The following is a 21893-nucleotide window of genomic DNA, read 5'->3' as shown; positions in this document are numbered from 1 at the left end:
GCCAGTGGGAACAATTTCCCAGTGCACAATTCCAGGAACTTCAAAAAAGACAATGATCATCGTCTTAACATCCGACTTCACTTGTCTTGCTTTTTTTGGTTGGGGGGAGTAAGGAGTCTTCCACTGGCTTGACGCTTGGTTTCTGTCCCTTACCTGCAACACCAACTCTCATCACCTGTAATGATTTTGGTCAAAAAAGTTTGGATCACTTTCAATCTCTTTCTCAAGTCCTGGCTCAAATTCAATTGAATGTTTTTTGATCCTGTTAGAGAAGGTGCGGAATAAATTTAGCGGCAACACGTATCACTTGCAAATCCTCAGTCAAAATCTGCTTGCACAAGCTCCAAATCACTCCTGTCTCTTCTGAAATTTTGTCTATTTTGAAACAACGATCCTCGTTGATTTTTTAGCAGATTTTTTCAACTTTTTATCATTTCGAGATGTTGAAGGGTGCCGAGAACGAGCATGGTCTTCAACACTCATCTCACCATGTTTAAAGCACCCAAACCACTCGAAAACTTGTGTGCGGCTCATAGCATCCTCTTTGAAAGCCTGTTGAAGCATTTGGTAATTTTCTGTTGTTGATTTTTCAAGCAGGAAACCTAATTTCAAACACACTCTTTGTTCTTTTAAATCTGACATAACGACTTGGCAGGCGAAACACAAGAACAGTAAGAGAAAAACAATACTACAATCAAACATTAACCTACAAACTGGCACCGTCTGGGCAGTTGTTTAGTGAAGGTATCTACTAACCCCATCTAGCGGGAGAACTCTCGACGACGTCTACAAATGGCAGCGCGATCTCAGTCCGGTTTGTTTTGGGTCCCCCCTCGTATGTACTAATATACACTTATGTTAATTATCAATACATTAAGTTAAGATTTCATGGGCAACTTTTTCCATTTATTTTCAAAAAAATTTGGGTGTGGGTTTTTTTCCTTTCCTTTTATATGTTTATACTGTCTACGTTACATTCATAGTTGATACTAAAATTTACTAAATGACAAGAATATTTTAATAATAAACTTCTTGGGCTTAGTATTTTTGTAAAGCAAATCGTTTCCAAGGGATAATTATTGAAGTATTTTCCAGTGCTTGATGAGGTTTTTGTGTCAGTTTGACAGTTTGAGGTCCTTAAACCTGCTTCTAGTCTTATGTGACAACTTACGTCACTAGTGAGTTCGCTCACCTGGTGACACTTACAAACCTACAAGGAGTGAATGTTTGTGGAGTTTGAGATTGGGAGGCATAGAAGAGAGTGGAGGATGTTAAAGAATAATTTTAGTATAACTTGAGCTTCTTTTTTTTATACCTCTATCTGTGGTTATTTGTGTAAAATTGCAGCAGGAATTGGGTCCATAAAAAAGTTGTTTGTGTGTTTATTAAGCTGCTGGGTTTTTTTTTAAGTTTACTTTAAATCATATAATCTTTCCTGGAGTTACAGCTATTTTATTTGTCTTCCACATTTTAATTACTTGATATGGAAACCAGGTTTAAGTTTTTTATGAACTGAAACTTGTTTTTACTTCTAATTCTACACTAACTTGTAAGCTTTGTAATTACTGCTTAACTACTAATAATAATTTATCAACCAGCTAAGGTAGAGAGTATATATGTAACATTTTCATTATCTTATGCAAACTGATGTGAAATAAAATAAATGTAAATACAAATGTTTTTCAGATGATTAGTAAAGTATCACTTGGCTTTTTCATTAACAAGTAACTTAGAGATGTGTAATTACTTTTTTTTTGTATGTCAAATCTATCTAAACCATCTGAAATGGTAAAAATGTGGTAGTATGATTAAAAAAATATCTTGTTGATTTTACATTCTTTCTTGAACATACACCAAAGCGGGATTTTCACTTGGAAAATGGTATAAATTTTTTGACTATGTACAAGAATATTTGGTTTTCAAATATAAATTACTTTTTAAGCATTATTTATGTTATTGTGTGTTCGTAACCTGTGTCATATAGGATTTGAAATTTTTGTAACCTTTTAATTTCAGTTGGTTTGGATTTTGAGTGGTCATGGATTTCGACCAGAACCAAAAAAAATTCATGTTACTGCACATCTCTATATTTAGTTTTTTTTTTTTTTTTTTAATACATACCAACCTCCCAGAAATTTCCTTTCCTTTACAACGTTATCAGTAAAGTAAACTCTTGTCTGTTAAGCTCCACACCCATGGTGATTATGTCATCTTGGGGGTTCACAGTTTTTACCTTTAACGTTGTTGGTTACTTCTGGCACTATCACGTGGAAGGGCACACAGGCCTGGCAGAGAATTTTGGCTAAAGGGCCATGATGTCACAAGTGTGAGTGCAAGACTGGAATACCCCTCCAATTGCATCTGACCACGGGACCTGGCCCACTCTAAGCTAATTAATACTTACGAAAGAGATGACTGCCTATGAGCTCTTTAGGTGTTCCACATGCCTCGGTCCCTTAAATCATCGAACACATGGTCGTTCGATAAGATTCAATAAGGTTTCTGGCACAGCTCTTGTACATTGTTAATGACAATGTGCTACTTCACTTTTCCTCTGCTCCTGTTGGAGAGGCACAAGGTGCTCCATGGAACATTCGGTGACCAGCCAACTTTGTTTTCCAAATTTAAAAATTTGTTTGTTTTGCAGCATCCAATGTAAACTTGCATTTTTTCATGTGTTGGAGTATGTGTCATGTGTAACCACACTGAAGAAAGAAGGGTCTAAGATAAAACCTACTAAAGCCCTAGTTGCTTCCATAGTACTTAATTCTGAATGTAGTCACTTATTATTTTATTTTAAGTATTATAGACTTTAATAATCCCATGAACCCTTCTGTTTTTCACTTATGAATATGTATCATAATCAAATTTTTTATATTTACTGGACACACACACACAATTTTACTCTTTTAATAATTTTCTCTTTTAATAAGTATGTATGATATGGTAAAATCTCGTATGACTATTATTTTCTTGATTTTGGCGTGGCAGTTGTTAAGGGGCCTCCCTAGTAAAAATGTTTAGCGCGGTGGGCCACTGGCCACGTGCTACTGCCAGTGGTTGGGCGGGGCGATATACCTGAGACTGTCGCCTGCGCCGTGGTGGAGGGGGGAGAGGGCGTTTCAGCGAGGGGGGGGGGGGGGCGGAATAATGGGAGGGTTGTCATTGTGTGGAGTCCATTTGCTACTTATACCTGCGTTATCTGCGAACAACATCGTGGCAAGAAAGGTGACTGTTTTTCCCTTTCGCTACATTCAACCAAAAGATAATGTTCTCATATTGCCTTGCTTGCTTCCTGACAGTGTTTATTAACTTGAAACATTAAATTAGTGTTGCGATCCAGTCCATATCCATGAAATGCAAACAATCGTCAATTCTGTTTAAAACATGTATTTTTATTTTAATTAACGTTCTACATAATTAAGAGATTTACATACATTACAAAAAATGCTGTCACCAACAATCGATGTGTTAGCTTGTGTTTTCAGGGGGGAAAAAATGCAAAAATTATATCATTAAAAAAATTTCCAACATTATACTTTCGAACTGACATTTGTGTGATGAATGGTTTTGCACGAACAGTTATGCTTTCATTCATAAAAGTATTCCGCACCGCGACGAGAAATCACGTCCTACTAATAATTGAGTAATAAAACTGGGAATAAAATGATGAAAATAATATTAATTATTTTTAATCTTAGACACAAATCAACTTTTTAAATCGCAATAACGACAAATAAATTTTTAACTTACTTCCTGAATAAAAAGTGCATGTCAAACTTACTTTTAAATTCTGTAAAGAAAAAAAATGTCAGGAACAAGCAAGTGTTCCCACCAACGACACATCGTCAACTTTGTATTCTAGGGTTCACGTCGTATTTAGTTAAACTAAATATTACTGCATATTATTATTTTCTGGCTCTTATTACACGTTTAGCATTTTATTTTATTTTTGCATATTTTTTTAATGACTTTAAAGTTGCATAATATGATGAATAAGTATACACGAATGAACTGGAATCACGTTTCGAGTTACATACAGACTGTTCACTACGAGCAGTGTAAATTTCTTAGCTGTTGCAACAGCGGCCTACAGGTGGATTCAGACTGCAGGCTTAGTCAGTCACGCTGAATCCACCTGAGTTCAGATTTTATCGAAGACAAGTGCGGGTGGTATGGAAGAACTCAGTGTGCACTGACTGTTGTGCTCAAGGTGTCAGTGAAATGTATAGCTGGAATCACGGGCGAAAATTTGTAGGATTCCCATGAGGCCCACGGGATAACGTGAAGATTTTGCAAATGCAAGCGGGGCCCCCTCAGACGGACTTTTTTATTTCAGGGAGGTTCGGGCCACCCTGAGATTCTCCCCTCCTCCCGGAATCTACGCATGCAGCTGGAATTAATTTTTAGCCAAGTACGTCATTTGGTGCTGTATTTAGGCTGTCAAAGAAGATACGAAATATGGCTGCTTTGATAATTGACGATAACTCCTTTTTATCGTGGAATAGTACTTACCCATCTACAAATAAATCCCTAAATATACCACCACTACTGTTGGGGATTTTCTATACAAACTATCAAAATAATTTTGGTTTCGTCACTGTCACTAGCTATTATTGTATCATACGAAAACATGTATGTTTTGTGTATTAATTTACGGTATTCATCTCTGTCAAAAAAATATATTTTTCGATAATAGAGTGTAAGCAAGGTAGAATACAATGGCTAATTTTAAAATAAAAATGGAATAAAGTATTTTTTGCTTGCAGTAGTTCAAATTTTTGAATTAATTTAGTTGTTTGTTTAAAAAACCCTTCTAAAATCAAAGAAACTACCTACTTCCTTAATAGATAAATAGTGCTTTAAGATCACACGCTTTCATAAATATTTAAACGCCAACATTTAAAATGTAGATTTCACATAATGATAAAATCTTATCTATTTTCATGGTTACGCCTAATGGAAATAATACACAACAATTCGTCATATATGTTTTTTATGCTTTTAATAACTACTCTACACATGAGCAAATTTCAATATACATAAAACTGAGGAACTCTGCATTACATTTTTAATCTGTGTACGACACTAACAGAAATTGAAGCATAAAACAACATTATAATTTTTTAATTAATAAGTATTTCATCAACGTGAGCTTTGCTTTCATCTCAATGAAGCCACTCTACATAGAGGAAGTGCACATGTATTCAGTCTTAACATTAGACCCTCCGGATCACAGAGTAAACGAATGAATGGAATTCATAACATTACGCAGGGTTTTATGACATATTTTCCCTTCTACTCAATCGCAACATCTCACTTAGCGCGTAAAATGGTTTCAGTAAACATAACATAAAAAATATTCCCCCCATGTACAGTAGAGGAAACTAAAATGTTTGGAACACTGTAAACTAATTGTATTGTCATTTCTGTAGTCGCTCGAAGTGGCAAACTATGTATCTTTGTTCAATAAAACGATATATTAAAACAAACAAACAATAACATTACGTTCAGACAATTCGTTACGTGAAGTGAATGTAATAAAATACACAAGACAGTTACACACACCATTACCAAAACACAATCCCATAAAAATCAAAATATTACATGTCGACTTAAAATTATTATTATTCACCATGATAATTTCTTGCGGGTAGCCAGTAACAAAGGGACACAATTTTTATTCATTTAATTAACTTTGACAAAACTTGTAAAACCTGGCATGAGCAAAGTAAGCTGATTCACAATTTTATTTTGCGTCAAAATATTAAACATCAACTAGTAATGAATTAAGAGTATGCTTCGCTTGGTAGAACACCGAATATAGTCATCTCCAGGTATTAAACTGAATTTTGAAAGAGGGACTCAAGTTTCTGAAGAAGTTGTTAACTTTCCTGATGATCCATCGACAGTTCGTAAACGGTCTCATCGTCGGGATGTCGAGCTTGGGACCTTTTTCCTCACCATAGTCCCGTGATCTGTTCTACCATTCGCACAGCTATCCCAACCTATACAAATAGCCGAGTGATACTACTCCCGTTGCTTCTATCATGGAGCTCGCCCGCAGTCGTACTTCCCTATCCAGCCTGCGTAATACACGCGTCCTACCTGCTAGCCGCCAAGAACGCGTCCATTTGTGAAAAAGCCTCACCCGCCAACAATACTAACTCATTAATTATAATATGCAAAACATAAAAACATTACATATGCGATAAAACAAAATTTGCTGCTGTCATAAGCCGAAGAAAAAGAATCAATTTGAAATATAACATAGACAGATAAATCTAAAATGGAGTTATCGATAGTAATGTTTTAATAAACAGAATAATATATGTCGTATTACACTAAATACGTGTTCTTACTGACAACCGAATTTAAAAATAAATTAAATTACTTTTTTCTTTTTAAACCATAACCGCATAGAAGAAACAATACTTTTGATACAATTTTTTGCATAACTATACGACAGGACTAAAAGTACATTGTACGTAATAAGTATTTGCTTATAGGAATTAATGCTGCAGAATATACGAATAGATTCAAATGCATAGAATTTAATATATTGTCAAATTTATTTGGATTTATGCATGTAACAAAAGATTGAATTTGAAATGAATTATCTGTTTTTAACTACAAATATAATTTTATCATATCTCACTTTCATTCAAACTTAAGAGTGTCATTTTCAACAACAAAATAGCCACAACTACACTTAAAAATATTTTAACTTGATACTTATATTGTATAACTTTTGATGAAATTAAATGTTAAGGGGTTCATTTAAGTTTGTAAGGAAACATAAATACAACGTTCAAAATAAATAACAAAAATTTTGTGTAGTTAGGAGCTCCGCGTCATGCAAATAAAGGAAAGTTAAACTTTTCAGTATACGGCTGCAATAATTATAGAGGAAAATGTTATTTATTCTTTACTTTTAATTCTTGTTTGGAGAAAATAAATCGAAAAGTACTATACCGAAAGTATAAAGTTGAAGTTCAATATCGCTTGTCAAGTAAGTTCAAGAACAAAATTAAAAAAAAAGAAAATTTGTTTTCTTGAATCTACTTTTTTCAGAAAAGTATACATACATACAATATTATTATATTATAAAAATAAAATTTTTTAGTCCTTAAGTATAAATTACTGAAATATTTTTTAGTTAATTAATTTTTTCATGCGAAGAAATATTTAATTGTTAAAATCACGAGAACATAATTTATTATATTTATGTATTCCAAAAGCTTATGTTAAAGATCGACTATATGCTATTCAATTTGCCCAAAAATTTTACTGAAATAGGAGAGCATTACAAAAACACAATTTAACTAATGTAGGTATTATAACAATAAGTTATGTTCATAAACTATATTAATGGGAAACAAATGTTTATCATTTAATTATATACAACTATTTTCCTTTGAGGTAAAAATTGAGGTATATTTAATGTAATAAGTAAATCCTCTCATAAAATTTACTGAAACTAATATTCTTCATTGTCCGTCATATTATGATTCCAAACAGTTTAAATCAACTGAAACATGAAATAAAATAGTAAGGTTAACCATGAGTTGTGGAAGAAATTAGAGATTACTTTGTAAAATATTTTAAAAATTTCTCATGAAATATTGTGATTATTAAGTTCGTACATAATGTAAAAAAAATTAAATACATGAAATTCAACACATACTTTGTATTGCAAGTTATTAAACATATATTTTAAAAACACATGTGCGTATCTAAGTCGAATTGTTATGTAATACATGATGAACATTACCGATACAACTTCCCTTACAAATAACTTTCACCCAAAGATAAGGCCGCGGACAAATTAGGTATACACACTGGTCGCACGAGGAGCTGAAATAAGTAATATAAGAAAGCCGGCCGGAGTAATTCTTTTCAAGCCAAAGCTAAAAGTAATGGATGTTGTTTGTCTAAAGCAGGCAGTGAAATGACATACAAGTTTACAGAATAGCCATATAAGATCTTTGACGCTTCTTATCCCGTCAGTGGACTGTACGCGAAGAACCAACTGCATCATGGCCCGCCGCCAGTTTTATACTTACGTATGAATACACTTGTAAACGTTGGTTTGTATACTTATGTATGTTGCCGACATCGATAGGTATTCTTTGGCAGCTCGATGTGGATTCATTCGAACACGTTTGCGCTAAACACGACATATTTTTACATGAGAGTGACATCGCGCACTGAAAAAAGTTGCAGGTCTGTAACGCAACAGTGATACAAATATTACATAGTTCGAACATTTTCTGGAGCACGACATTCACTTTGGGTAATGCTAAGCTACTTGATAGGTACCCTTTACCCGCTTTAAAAGTGATAACTTAAAAAAAAGTGTACATGAAAGCAGACTCAGCCATATGTTTATTGCTGTTGTATTTGTCATAAACCTACCCTACGTTCAATACGGCCTGTAAGTAGAACCATGTTTTTTTTTACTTGTGTACAAGCTGTGGTTGTAAAGCGAATTTATATTCTTAGTTAACTAACGTCTATCATAACATATTTGGAATAAGGCTACCTTAATTTTTTTTCTAGATTGCTATATTGTTTATATATATATATATATATATATATATATATAAATATAAATATATATATATATATATATATATATATATATATATAAAAGTATTACTTAAACGGAAATATCTGGTAATAAAAATAAATGAAAAAAAGCATGAAAGGTTAAGGATTATTTTTTTTCAACAACAAATAATTTATGGTTTAACTGCTTTGTGTACTATATAAAAACAGAACAAGCTTTCAAAATTTCAAAATTTCTTTGATTATCCGTTATAGTTATGTTTGGTTTTAACTCATAAATATTTAAGTTGATTGCCAACGTCACGAATGTACAATAATTTATTTCACACCGCTCCGGGTTGCAGGTAAAGTAACAGGCGAGCAATTTGATCAGAAACGCGTTCTACTTATTCAGGCCCTTTAATTGGGCGTGACGGACCATGTGCCAGTTATGTAACAATTATAAGTAGGTGAAGTATAAAAAAATAAAGAACTTGAATGCAAAATAATGCATATAACAAAAATAATTTGCAAGGTTCTTTCGTGGATGTTGTAATGTGTGGGCAATATTTACTTAATTTTGGTTTTTGGATAAATTAATTGTGGTTTAAATTTTTTTAATAATTTTGTATAATTGCTGTAAAAAATTTATTTCCTGCCCTTATTAATTAATTGAGCTGTAGAAATAAGTTTATCTGAAAATTTACGTCATCTTTATTAAACATTGCCACTAATTATACTTTTTAACTTCAAAATGGTTTTTGAATTTTGTAATTAATAACGTACCATCCATAACTACATATGTGAGCGATCGGTCACTGACCTCATCTTCAATCCTCCTCGTGATTCCTGCGCCAGGAGGAACATTTACATAATTCTGACTAGCTTATTTAATATAGAACTTCCCTAGTTTTTATTTTTTTATATATCATCCCGTGAACATTTTTAAAACAGTGCAGGCAATCAGATATCTATCTAACCATAAAGCATAGCAAAATGACATTTAGTTTTCAAAATACGATTTTTCTTTTAATTTAAAATACATTTTATATAAAACGTACATTTTTAAGTATCAAAACTTTTGTAAATAGTTAACCATTTGGTTAATACCAGTATAAAATTTTTCCCCGGCATTGTAAGATGTGTAAAATTATTTTGGAAAACTAAAATAATTTAAAAAAATATTGGGTGGTATAATAATTGTTTCTTGAATTTTTATTAAAAATAAAAGGAAAAACAATGAAGTGTATTTTCATGTTAAAAATTAAATATAAATTTTGTCGAATTAGCTAGCGAGACTGTAAAGCCACCAATAAATAGTTTGTAGGACAACTTTCAATGTGTTGATTGATTAGTTTCAATACTTTATTTCGTAATACATGATCTAGTATGGTAAGCTTTAGGATATTTGTAGTTTAAACAAAAGCAATGTTTTAGAGATACACGAATATAGTCACAGAGTAAGTCGAGCACATGGTACTGTGGCGAGGCACACTAAAAGCAATTCTGAGAATTTCTTTCGGTCACGGGATTATCTTTTACCGGTGCCGGTTGTGGGTTGTCTCCCTCTCACGCACGCACGCACACACAGGTAGCCTGCCTCCCCTCCGGCCACGTGTTCCTCCACCCGGCTACCTGAGCTGTGTGGCCTGCGAGCTGGCTTCGCCGAGCGGCAGCACGAGACGGTGGAAAACTTTCAGGATTTGCGGAAATTGTGGAAAAGATATCTCGGAATTCAAAGCGATGACTATATGTTTTAAATACATGAATTTCTTCAGAAAAAAATTATCTTTTTTTCTAGACTTGCACTTTTTTTCTGTCATTCTCCTAAGCAGTATAAAATGGCCCCAAAGTTGGACAAGTTGGTGATTTTTTATTTCATATTTTGATAGAAAAAAACAAAAATGTAAAAGTATACAGACAATTCGTGTATTATCTTCTCGTGGGTGAAAAATTTTCAGATTCGTAGTGTCGATTAATAAAGTCCCATCATTATTTTAAAAACATAGTGTTCCGCTAACTTCTGATGCTACTAGGGAGGCCCCTTAAGGGGATTGGTGCAGGACAAAAAACAGTCATTCGTCAGAATTTGTTGGAAATGAGCTTAAGTGTTTCATAAATGCTCGTTTATTACTACTGTATGGCCAGCCAGCACGTATATAAGCTAGCGGGTGAGATTTGGCAAGTTAGTGGCGAGAGAGCTTCTGTGAGGGGAGGTTGTCGAATGTTGCAGCTCTGAGGCCTGCCATCTAGCGGGAATCTTTCGAAGGTCTTCCACAATATCGCCTTTCTCTCTTTCTCTCTCTCTCTCTCTCTCTCTCCAACACGGACACCCAACCAGCTCTTATCTTCGCTTCCCATCTCGCCCTATCCTTCATTCTCGGATCAGGTAGCCGCCCTTCCCCGCGTAGACTTTCATGTTACTCCAGGAAACCAAGACAACCTGTGAAAAATTTGTCCAAAGCTGAATTTTTGTACTGTGGTAGAGTTGACTATGCTTAATAACATACCGAAAGTTTACCGCTGTAGACCTTGTGCGTTATCACCGAAAATTTGCATTTAAGTCCTAGGTGACAGCAACTTGCATCAGTCCATTAAAATGCTACCCATTTATACAGTTTTTAATTTAGACTGTCCGTAAACTTACCAAAATAATCTAGAAACTTTAATACACCCATTAATGTTAGAAAAAATTTAAATTTTTAATATATATGATATAAAGCGATTAATTCACGACATATTTTTTTTTTTTATCTTTGCCACCCAGATAAAAATACGATTTACACCGATTTGAAGAGCCCAATGCGAAAACATGTCTAAATAAATGTTTTTAATTATACTTTTAGCTTTAATATAGCATATTTATAAAGAGTCTAGCATAATTAGTTGCCTCATTAAAGCTGCCCGAGCGTTGCAGTGTACTGCGGCCGTACTGATCTTTCACGGCCGGCGGGCTTTGAAACATGCTGCGTACTGCGACACTCAATAAACTTGGTATTATTTAGGGATTACTTAAAATATATTTAATGCATATGATAGGGTGTATTCATGTTACATCTTTTGAGATATACATATTATTTTTTTTATACATGAATGATTTTTGATACAATAAAATTAACAATAAACAATTTCTGCTTGGAACTTGTAAATCAAAATTCTAGAGGACCTCTGGTTTTGTATATGTGTGTTCGTATTTTGTTACAAAAATTTTATTATTAAAAATTATTTTAATACCAAAAAATATAATTATTTTTTATTTCTAATACATTATATTATTTTAGATCAGAACTGTGCAAAATTTTAATGTAGCCTATATTATAAAATATATATATATATATTTAATTGTATGAAATTATTTTACTATATAACAATTGAAGAAAACGATACACCGTTAATGTGCTTATTGAGTTTTGTCACTTTTATAACATAATTCGGATGATAATATTATTTTTTTCCAGAAAATAAATAATACATAAGTTGTGTTGTAAAATGTATTGATAGAATTACATATTTAGTAATTTTTTTTCTAAGTTAATTCATTGGAGTGCTGCGCCTAGCTTACTTCGTTGAATTGCTAGTGGCAAAGAGCGGTGGTGGATGTTTTGCAAGAGTTTGACCGTATTTTATGACCCCAGCTGTGAGAGGGTGTTCGTCCCAGAAATCCTAACGGTCAAGGAAAATAGCCTTTCTCTGTAGTCACGTACGGGTCTGCTACTCGCGCAATATCGTCAGTTTATCACAACTTTCCGGGAAGTTCTATTGTTGTTATTTATAATTTAGAAATTAAAGAGTTGATCATACTAACATTTTTACCTAAGCAAATTGCATCCTGGAAGATTTTTATCTACGTTTGCAGCAAAAATCACTTGCAGTTAGGAAACTTTTATTCTTTCAGAGTAAAATTCAGTCTGGAATTACCATACATTAAAAACCTTAGTTTTCTGGAGCAAAAAACGTCCCAGCACGAGCGACTTTAACACTGCTGCACCACACACTACGCAGCTTGAAATACATCAGTGATCAGACTATTGTACCAGACACTCAAAATATACACATTTAAACCTTAAAAAGAAAAAACACAGACAATATTTATGAAGTGATTTTGACGTTACGCTCAACATATTTATGTAACATGTAGTCAAATTTCTATTAAAAAATATATTTTTTTTTCTTACCTTTTATGATTAAAATTACCAATTTAATAATAGGACGTTTTAACTTTGAGGTGTTTATCACAGTTACCATGTAGGGCATTATTTTATATTACTTTGGTGCCATAATGAGAACCGACTTAAAAAAGTATTAAAGTTATTAAATTTACGAAACATTTTTGTGGATCATTGTAGAAATTATCATTAAGGACTCAACTGCTCATTTATTGGTGTGATCACAAGGTTTCATCGGTAAACTTTTGACGTGTTACAAAGAAATGTTCATTCTACTACTGTACAAAAATTTTCCTTTGGGATAATTTTCCATGTATTAAAAATTTTTGTTTCTTAACAGCGAAATTCGTCTCGACCCGAACCTACTTCGACAACCTCGCAGTAGTATACACTACGCGGCTCGGATCGCTTTAGTGGTCAGACTAATTGTATGAGACACTTAAAAAATATACCAATTTAAAGATGAATAAATATGCAAGAAATAATTACTTTAAGCGATTTCCACGTTGGGCTCTTTAAGTTTATGTAAGATGTATTTATATTTCCTTAAAATTGAATGAAAGTGAATTCGTTAACTTTAATGATTTAAAAGGTCTATTTTATAGAAACATGTTAAACTTTGTGCTTTTTATCACTATCCTCAGATAGGGCAATGTTTCTAGATTATTTTGGGTTCCATACTGAGGTCTACTCCATAAACTGCATTTGCAATATCCATTATTGTGGATCGTTGCAAAAAAATTTAATTTTGGACTTAACTACTCGTTTTCGGTGTGACACACAAGGTTTGCGGCAGTACTTACACTTTTCACGTGTTACTAAGAAATGTTCATTCTACTACTGTACAAATTTCGGCTTTGGGATAATTTTCTATGTATTAAAAACCTTTGTTTCTTCACAGCGAAATTCGTCCCGACCCGAGCCTACTTCTGCAACCTCGCAGTAGTATACACTACGCGGCTCGGATCGCTTTAGTGGTCAGATACATTGTACCAGGCTCTCAACAAATAAACTAATTTAAAATTTAAGAACTAAATCGTGATCGTAAATTGGCCGCCATGGTGATTTGCGAATTTATGGAGAAATAAAAGCAGTTAAAATCTTATGTAGTTTCCAAGAGACATTATTACATCACCAATCATCTTAAGTAACAGGTTTACAAAATTTCAACATATTCATTAACTAGTCAGTTTTTTTTTCAAATGTGTTAGTATTAACAATCTGGACCATATCTAGTCGGTGAGGTCTGTATTGTTACAGACTATCTGTATTCCGGTATTTGGATTTTGAAGCTACTTAATGATTCGCTTTCAATGTCTATTAAAATATACCTAATGCTAATTGCAGGAATATTTCTACTCGATTTAAAAATTATAATTCCTGAACATTTGTAGCGGACACATTTCAATGTAACACTCACTGATTTTCGAGTTGTGTTGAGGTTTCGCATGCCACTTCGTGTACACGAGATGGCCCCTGCTCTGGTAACAATGAGTAGGGACACCTGTATTTCGCGAATACATTTCGTGTCAAGGTATTTCACAAAATACTGTAGCTTTTTATAAGAGGAAAGGCAAATTGTGAGGGTGCAGCAGTACTGTGACCACATTCTCATTGGCCTCGTCAAGAGCGGGACGACACCTCTCACCGCTCTCAGCCAATAACCACAAGAGAAAAGCTACAGTATTTTGTGAAATACCTTGACACGAAATGTATTCTCGAAATACAGGTGTCCCTAACAATGAGTCATCACAACCGGTGCCGTCTGTACGAGCGTCTTCACAAGTTATCCTGAAATATGTTCTTAAATATTAATTCAAGTGAATTCTTAAAATCCTACACATCTTATCTTAAGTGTCGTAAATGAATCGTTATATTTTGTAAATCCATATAATATAGGAGCCACCATGGCGCGAAGCGATGGACGCGATACGAATAATATTTTTTTTTACCAACCACTACATCAGTAAATATTTGTGGTTTCCATTCGCTATGAATTCAAGCATGTAACATTTGTACTGCTTCTTCAATTCGGCCACAGTTAAATGGGAGGCTCTGAATCCCTGAAAACTCCTCAACAAAATCAACGATGAATCACAGGCATTATAACAAACAGTTGTCACAAGTCAAGTAGCCAATGAGCAGGTGACATTTTTCGAGTCCGTAGAGGATTGACTATCGTACAGGTCATTGGCAACACGCCCTTACGCGCATGGTTAATACCCGCATGAGTAGAGCAGAGGTGCCCCCCCCCCCCCCCCAAACACTATGACTCACCCCCCCTAAACTAATTATGCCCCCCCCCCCCCCCCCCGAATTTTTTTATGCCATGTTCTAAATGATTTACTCAATTATTTTATAATATTATACTTTTTTAGTATTATATTTTATCACATTTTGCATTAATTAAAACTGATTTTCTAATAATAATTTTGGTAATATCAGGTAATATTTCCATCCTGAACCGACAGATGCCAAACTGCTTTTGTTGAGGAAAGTGCGGGGTTGCCAATTTGATTTACAAGATCCCTTTCATTTATCAAAGCACCAGAATCGTATTTTCACATTAGAAGCTATAATTATGTAAATAATATATACATTTTTCTCGTCTTTTAACCACCCCCCCCCCCCCCCCTGAAATTTTAATGACGCAGTCTGCGTCGTTACCCCCCCCTTGTGGGCACCCCTGAGTAGAGTGTAAAGGCGTAAGCATGATACACATCTGGTCCTCATCTAACCGCGCACACTTAGATTTAACTCAGGATAGGGTGAAAAATGTTTACTAATTTTGCAGCCCTAACAGTCACCAACGAAACGCCAGCAAAATAAATAAATAAGGCCACGAATATTGTTCGTGAATGAAGGCGAAGCTGATACTTTGGAAACGTTACCAGCATATATTAAATAATGTTTAACTATTATTTACGTAGCTTACTTCTTAAAACTGCATTCATGTAAACTGATTTTGTGTGAGACTATGTTGAGTGTTTTCTGCTACACTTATTTTTCTGAAAAAAAGTATATTGTGGCTTAATAAACTTGTTAACATTGATGCCTGTCATAAAAAAAATTCAAACGTAATCATACGGATACATGTTGAGTATAGTTTATGAATGGTTCACGCATTGCTAGAAAAAAAAAGCATGTTTACAATTTTACACATCTTTATGTTGTCGCATCGCGTCCATCGCGTTGTACATACGCAACTCTGAAAAATAAATGTATGGTAAAAAAGCTATAATAAAATAATCTCTTATCTTTCTTTATTCTTTTTTCTAAGTGCTCTAATGGCTTTCGATAGTTTTGTTCTTTTGTGTACTATGCTTGGTGGAGGTTTCTTCGGCATTTTATTCCTGAATAAATCTCACGCTTACAACAAAAAACATCTAGCTAAATCACTGTGTTAAATAATAACAGAGAATAACCATTCAATTATACGCCGAGCTAGACCAAACACGTTCTCTTATCTACTGAAAATGAGTACGTTGACCTTCATATCAGTTTCGCGCGAAATCCCGTCTCCCCTTCGTAAACAGCAGACAGCTGAGGCAGGGTGGGAACGAGAGAAAACACTGGCTGCAAACAGTTCGGGAAACTGTCGCAAGGTGTCACTACTGTCCAGCGCGCTCCATAATTTCTCGTATCCGAGCTTGCACGCTGCTCAAACTTCTACAGCTACGTTTTTACTTTAGGTCCGACTGCAATAAGCTAAAGACTAAAATAAAGTCAATCATTCAGCCGACAGATATATTGGCGTTTGAATTACAAATGAAAACGCGAATGTTATTAAATTCGCAAATGAATATCACGCAATTTCGTAGCAGCTCATTTATTAAAATTCAAATTGTAAATACGTTAAATTAATAATAATTACAGATAAAATAATGGTCACAGTCATATCTCCCGTGTCTGAAAATTTATCTGCGAAAGTTTTACCACTGAATTCTTTATAGTTTATTAATAAAGCTTGAATTTAAAAAAATCCCGAAAATCAGCAATAACTTAATTAAAATAAAAAAATTAAAAAAATAATTTTACACCAGAATGGTTCAAATCTTCTCTAGTAGCTGAATCATTAACAAATATATTGTTTTTTTTAATACGATGCTGGTGCACCAATCCCCTTAAAACACTCATTTTACTAGAGCAATTTGTGTAACATTTGGGTAAATTATTTGTTAATCATTTACATAAATAACCTTAATTTTAGGACAAATGTCTTTGGTTAGTCTATATAATGTGAATGTATTATAGTTATGTTGTATTATTTTATAATTGGATTTTTGGTATAATTTAATACATGTATTAATATTTGCATGGACTTGGTAGATTGTACACAGCTTTGTTGATTGATGAAAATTTGTTGAGTTCCATTCTAGATTCTGTAATTTGATTCTCTGGTTTGTTTTTATTGATGATTTTAAATTCTTATTTAAGGTAAAAAAGGCAACTGATAAAAGTATACCTACATATGCTTAATATATAGTTAAAACTAAATAATTCAGAAATGTTTATTAGTTATTAAGGGTAGCAAGAGTACACACATAGTAGAAGCACAGAACAGAATTGCCAAGCATGTATAGATACTAGGCCTATCCGAATATTCAAAGTTTCGAATACAAATAATAAACTAGTCTTATTCGATTTGACCTCGACTACTAACACTTGAAATAATAAATATTCATTTGCTTATGAATACTTGACGTAGCATTCCTTGTGAGTTTGTCATATACCAACTTTCACTGCTGCGGTTAAGTTATTTGTGCAATATAAATAAACTATGTTTTAAACATACAACAGTATTCAAAGTTATTTTGTCGCTACTGTTTCGCTAAACAGTTCCGAAAAAATCGTGTAAACAATTAAAAAAACAAGGCATGTTTGTCACTTCAAACTCGAAAATAAATTATTATTTGTAGTTATTTCGTCACTTAAACCCACCAGAAGTGGGGGAAAATAAACAGCAACAACCAATAAATAACACTACAAAACATGGACAATCCATTGAAATAGGAATTAAAAGAAGTAATCATCATAGTTTCAACGGCATATAAATACTCACAATAGATCTAACACCATGTGATACAGTAGCAGCTTACTTGCTGTATTTTTTTTAATCTAAATTTTGTATTATGCCCACCAACATTTAAAAGACTTTAAAGGTGGACACAACAAATAGAATGCGCGCACACACACACACACACACACACACACACACACACACACACACACACACACACACACACAAAAGTGTGCGTGGATTCCATGTACATCAGAAGTGAAACTTCTTGCTTATTATATTGTTAGGTATAGGAAACATTTCCTTTGCTTAAGTTGCAGATACAAAAAAAATATGCACGTGTGAGCACTAAATTATGCTATTGCGTAAGTATGCAAATATGCAGCATAATATCTACAACTCCCCTGCCAACTCCTCTATCAGTTCCACCACGTTCTGTGATACTACATCAGATCACAGAACACTGAAACTTTAATTTAAATAATTTATTTATGTTTTCAGTATTTGTTTACGTTTTTATTTGTGCCAAATTTATATATCTTTCATGTTAATTAACTTATATATTTGTTTTGGATATTGCTTTGAGCTTTGAAACCTTTCTCTATGTTAATAATGTTAACTGTAATATTTTTTTAAATGCTAATTTCAAGGCCGGTGTTTGGCCGATAGATCGGCGGATCTTTTGAAGACATTGTTGTTAGAGACGCTATTAATTTTTGCAAGAGAAAAAAAAACTTCGGTGTGCCATATTGTGGCTTGTGTGTGTTGTCGCGTCGGGCCTTGCCGACGTGACATTTTAAATATTATATAGCATCGCTACGTCTCGCGTATTGGCGAGAAAAATACGCCCCGAGCTTCGGTGAAGCTCTGAGAGTATTGGTTATATTGGGGCTCTATCTGAAAACCATATATCGTCAAATCATCAGGTATGACTATATGCTATGTTAAATACTGAACTGCCGCGTCACCGAATCATAGCACGAATTGTGTTAGTGACCATCTGCTGTCTGATTATGCTAATTGTTTTAAGTCAATCATCTTTGAATAATATTAAAGCCTCTAGTTTTCTTGGAATTATGGCACAATTAATGTTTTGTATGACTTCACTCAGAGGTCTTGAAAGATTTTGAATTTCATGCGAACCGACGAATACTACACTAGCTAAACTTATTTTTTTTATCTCCTAACCAATGAACTTTTGTATCTGTTGTGCCCAACATAATTTTATTAGCTAAATAATATGCTATTTTCCTTTTATTCACAAGTGTAAGCAACCTGTTTTTCATTTTTTTTTTTTTATGTTAAATAATAAACATTACAATTAGTATTAAACTTATTTTTCTATTTAATAAATAATTAAGTTGGGTACCATGGGTACTGGTGCCCATTAAAAATTCAGAAGTGCATGACAGAGAGAATTATTAATCTGTAACTGTAAAGGGGCTCATTTATTGTTATAGTAAAGTGGGTACACTTCATAGGGGGCATTACAGTACCTATTTCATTCATGCGATAAGAAATTGCGTAAACCTCGGAAATTGTAGCCCCCTCAGCAAAGAAGTTTCACTTCAAAGGTTTTTTTTTTTTTTTTAAATATATATAACAAATAAAAAGCAAACAAAGGATAAGTCATACAGACAACACAAGGACAACAATAATACATAAAAATAAACACACAACACAGACTAGGCACTGTTACTCAGTAGGACAGAACAGAATACAAAACAACAAAATCATCAGAACATTAACCAGGAAAACAAATACTACAATCTTAAACAACATAATTGTAGAAAGTTGGATATCCGACTAAGATAATTAATCTAATTAAAAAAATTATATATATTTTATTTTTTACATCTAGTATTTCAAGTTCATCAAGATTATTACAGTTAGAAATTAATCTGAAGATTAAATAATGCCTCGTGTAAGTTGTACACAAAGTATAAGTTAATTGCAATTGGCGAGATATCAATATTCGACTACGTGTGCGCACTCCATACGGGAAGCAACATAACCAAACATGAATGATGCCAACTAGCTCTGGCTTCATTTTTGTAAGTGGTACACCATGGCGACGCAAACGAACAGGTAAAAGTTATAAAGTTTAAAAAGTCTTTAAAAGAAAATTTACACTTCAGACAACTTCGTATTTCGGTTGATTAAATAAGTAAGTGGTAATGTCCGAATAAATATTAATTTCTACTTTAAAATACATAGTTTTGTATAGAAAAAATACCTACACAATGCACTTGGAATCTAATAGCGAGACAAAAAACATTATGTGACGTTTACGCAAGAGGTTTTTTTTATACAAATTTTGACACCCTAAAATATTGGTACAATAATTATGCGTGTGCGACAATTATGAGATAAAAAAGGGTAATGATAAATAAAGAAAAAGGATAGAATCAAGGTTAGTAGCATGATGAGTGATAAATTTTATCAACGCTAGAGAATTTAGAATGGGTGGTTAAGTAGCTTACATGCAAATGCAAATTTAATTTAGGGTCAAGAATAATTCCCAGATCTTTTAGAGAAAGGGTTTTCTATGATGAAACAGATGTTGCAGTTCAAAAATATATTTAAAAAAGATGTAAATAATGGTTTAAGATTCCAGATGAAATTAGCAAAAATTGTGTTTATAATTTTACTGAACAAAACTACAATTTACCTGGCTTCCATTAACAAAAACTTGTGAATAATTAGGGTTTAAATATGTAAATAAACAAATTTGTGAATACAGCATTAAAAAATTTCACTTTTTTCGTAAAATGGATTGCAGTGGATTTCACGGTACTTTGTGGTAAGCGGCGGAAATATTCTGGATCAATATGTAGAGTAGCAGGTTGTGGTAAATAAGGCAAATAGGTTAGGTTACATTACCTGCATAATTAAAAATAAAAAAGTTATTTCATAATTGAAATATTTTAATAAACTTTTTCCATATAATTATTGTACCTGACTTATCTTAACCAACCTTGCACTTTAGTATCATTTGTTTATTTTCCAAAAGTTGTTACATGATGTAAAAAAAAATAGTGTGATTCTAATTCTCATTCTTACTATTCAAATTTGATATTTGTATTTGCAAATAACTTGATATTTGTATTTGATTGAAACTAAAAAAAAAAAAAAAAAAAAAAACTGATATTCGTACAGACCTAATGGATACACATCATTGCATACTGGCATCAGAATAACCATATAAAAGCAACATTTTTATATAATTCATATACAATGAGCTGTGTACGTAGACATTTAAAGATATTTTAAAAATAAAATCACTTGCTTTGGTTTGTGTCAATACGTAGTATAAAAATTAGTTTGTTTTTTTTCTTCAAGAAATTTAGTTTGTAAGTTGTAACCTATCTGATTTAACGTAAATTTCCTCCTTAGCTCTGGTAAATCTTTCCTAGTAGATTGATTCCATAAGTGGTTATTATTTTATTTGTATGGTATGTAGAGAGTAACTGTAGAGTTTGTTTTTCCAGACTTCTTACAATAAACCAGGTCCTCCGACTCCTGGTAAAAACGGCCGGCAGTCACTTCAGGTGAGGCACTCAACAGTAGTGTTCTTAACCTCCCATTGCTGCCATTATGGTATTTGTCATGTGTTTGTGCATGATTATTTATTTGCATGCTATATTCAAGCTAGTGAATGATTATTGTAATCTGAAATTTTTCATTTTTAATGCTCTTACAGGTACGTAGGTAAAACCTCAATTTTACAGCCCCTTTTTAACTGTTTTATTATTCAAACAACTTTGACCTGCAAATGGAATTTAAGTGCTGACCGTAATCGTTCACTTCATATCTCATGCGTACGTATTTAAGTTATGTATGCATCATATTTTCTGCAGGGTGTCTACTGACCCTGGAAAACCTGGAAAAATCAGGGATTATTGTAATCAGGGAAAAATCAGGGAATTTTTTCAAAAATCGGAGAATTTTTTTTGTTTGGTAGGTTGTAGTTGGCAATACTTTTTTGTTTATTGATCAGCTTGCTTTGACGTAGCATCAAGTGTATCCCCTCCCATTTTTATTTTTGAATGGCAAATAACGAACAGTTCCCACGTCCATTTTCTTTTATTTACCATTGGATTCGGAAGTGGCGTTAAATCACGTGATACAAACTGGTTCAAGCTGGTCTGTTACCT

General features: G+C 33.2%; 1 protein-coding gene across 2 annotated transcripts in view; it reads left to right on the top strand.

The window, feature by feature from the left end:
• The window catches only part of LOC134533226 (coiled-coil domain-containing protein 18-like), a 140440-nt gene that overhangs the window by 96718 nt on the left and 21829 nt on the right, over window positions 1-21893 (top strand). The window contains exon 17 of one of the 2 annotated variants that reach the window (XM_063370624.1): window positions 21228-21287. The exons of the other annotated variant lie outside the window; for it this stretch is intronic. Within the exon in view, the coding sequence (XP_063226694.1) occupies window positions 21228-21287 (60 nt within the window). The remainder of the gene's footprint in view (window positions 1-21227; window positions 21288-21893) is intronic. 2 annotated transcript variants of the gene reach the window in all.

This window comes from Bacillus rossius, chromosome 6 (genome assembly GCF_032445375.1).
Source record: "Bacillus rossius redtenbacheri isolate Brsri chromosome 6, Brsri_v3, whole genome shotgun sequence".
NCBI lineage: Eukaryota > Metazoa > Arthropoda > Insecta > Phasmatodea > Bacillidae > Bacillus > Bacillus rossius.
This window is presented reverse-complemented; position numbering and strand designations above follow the sequence as displayed.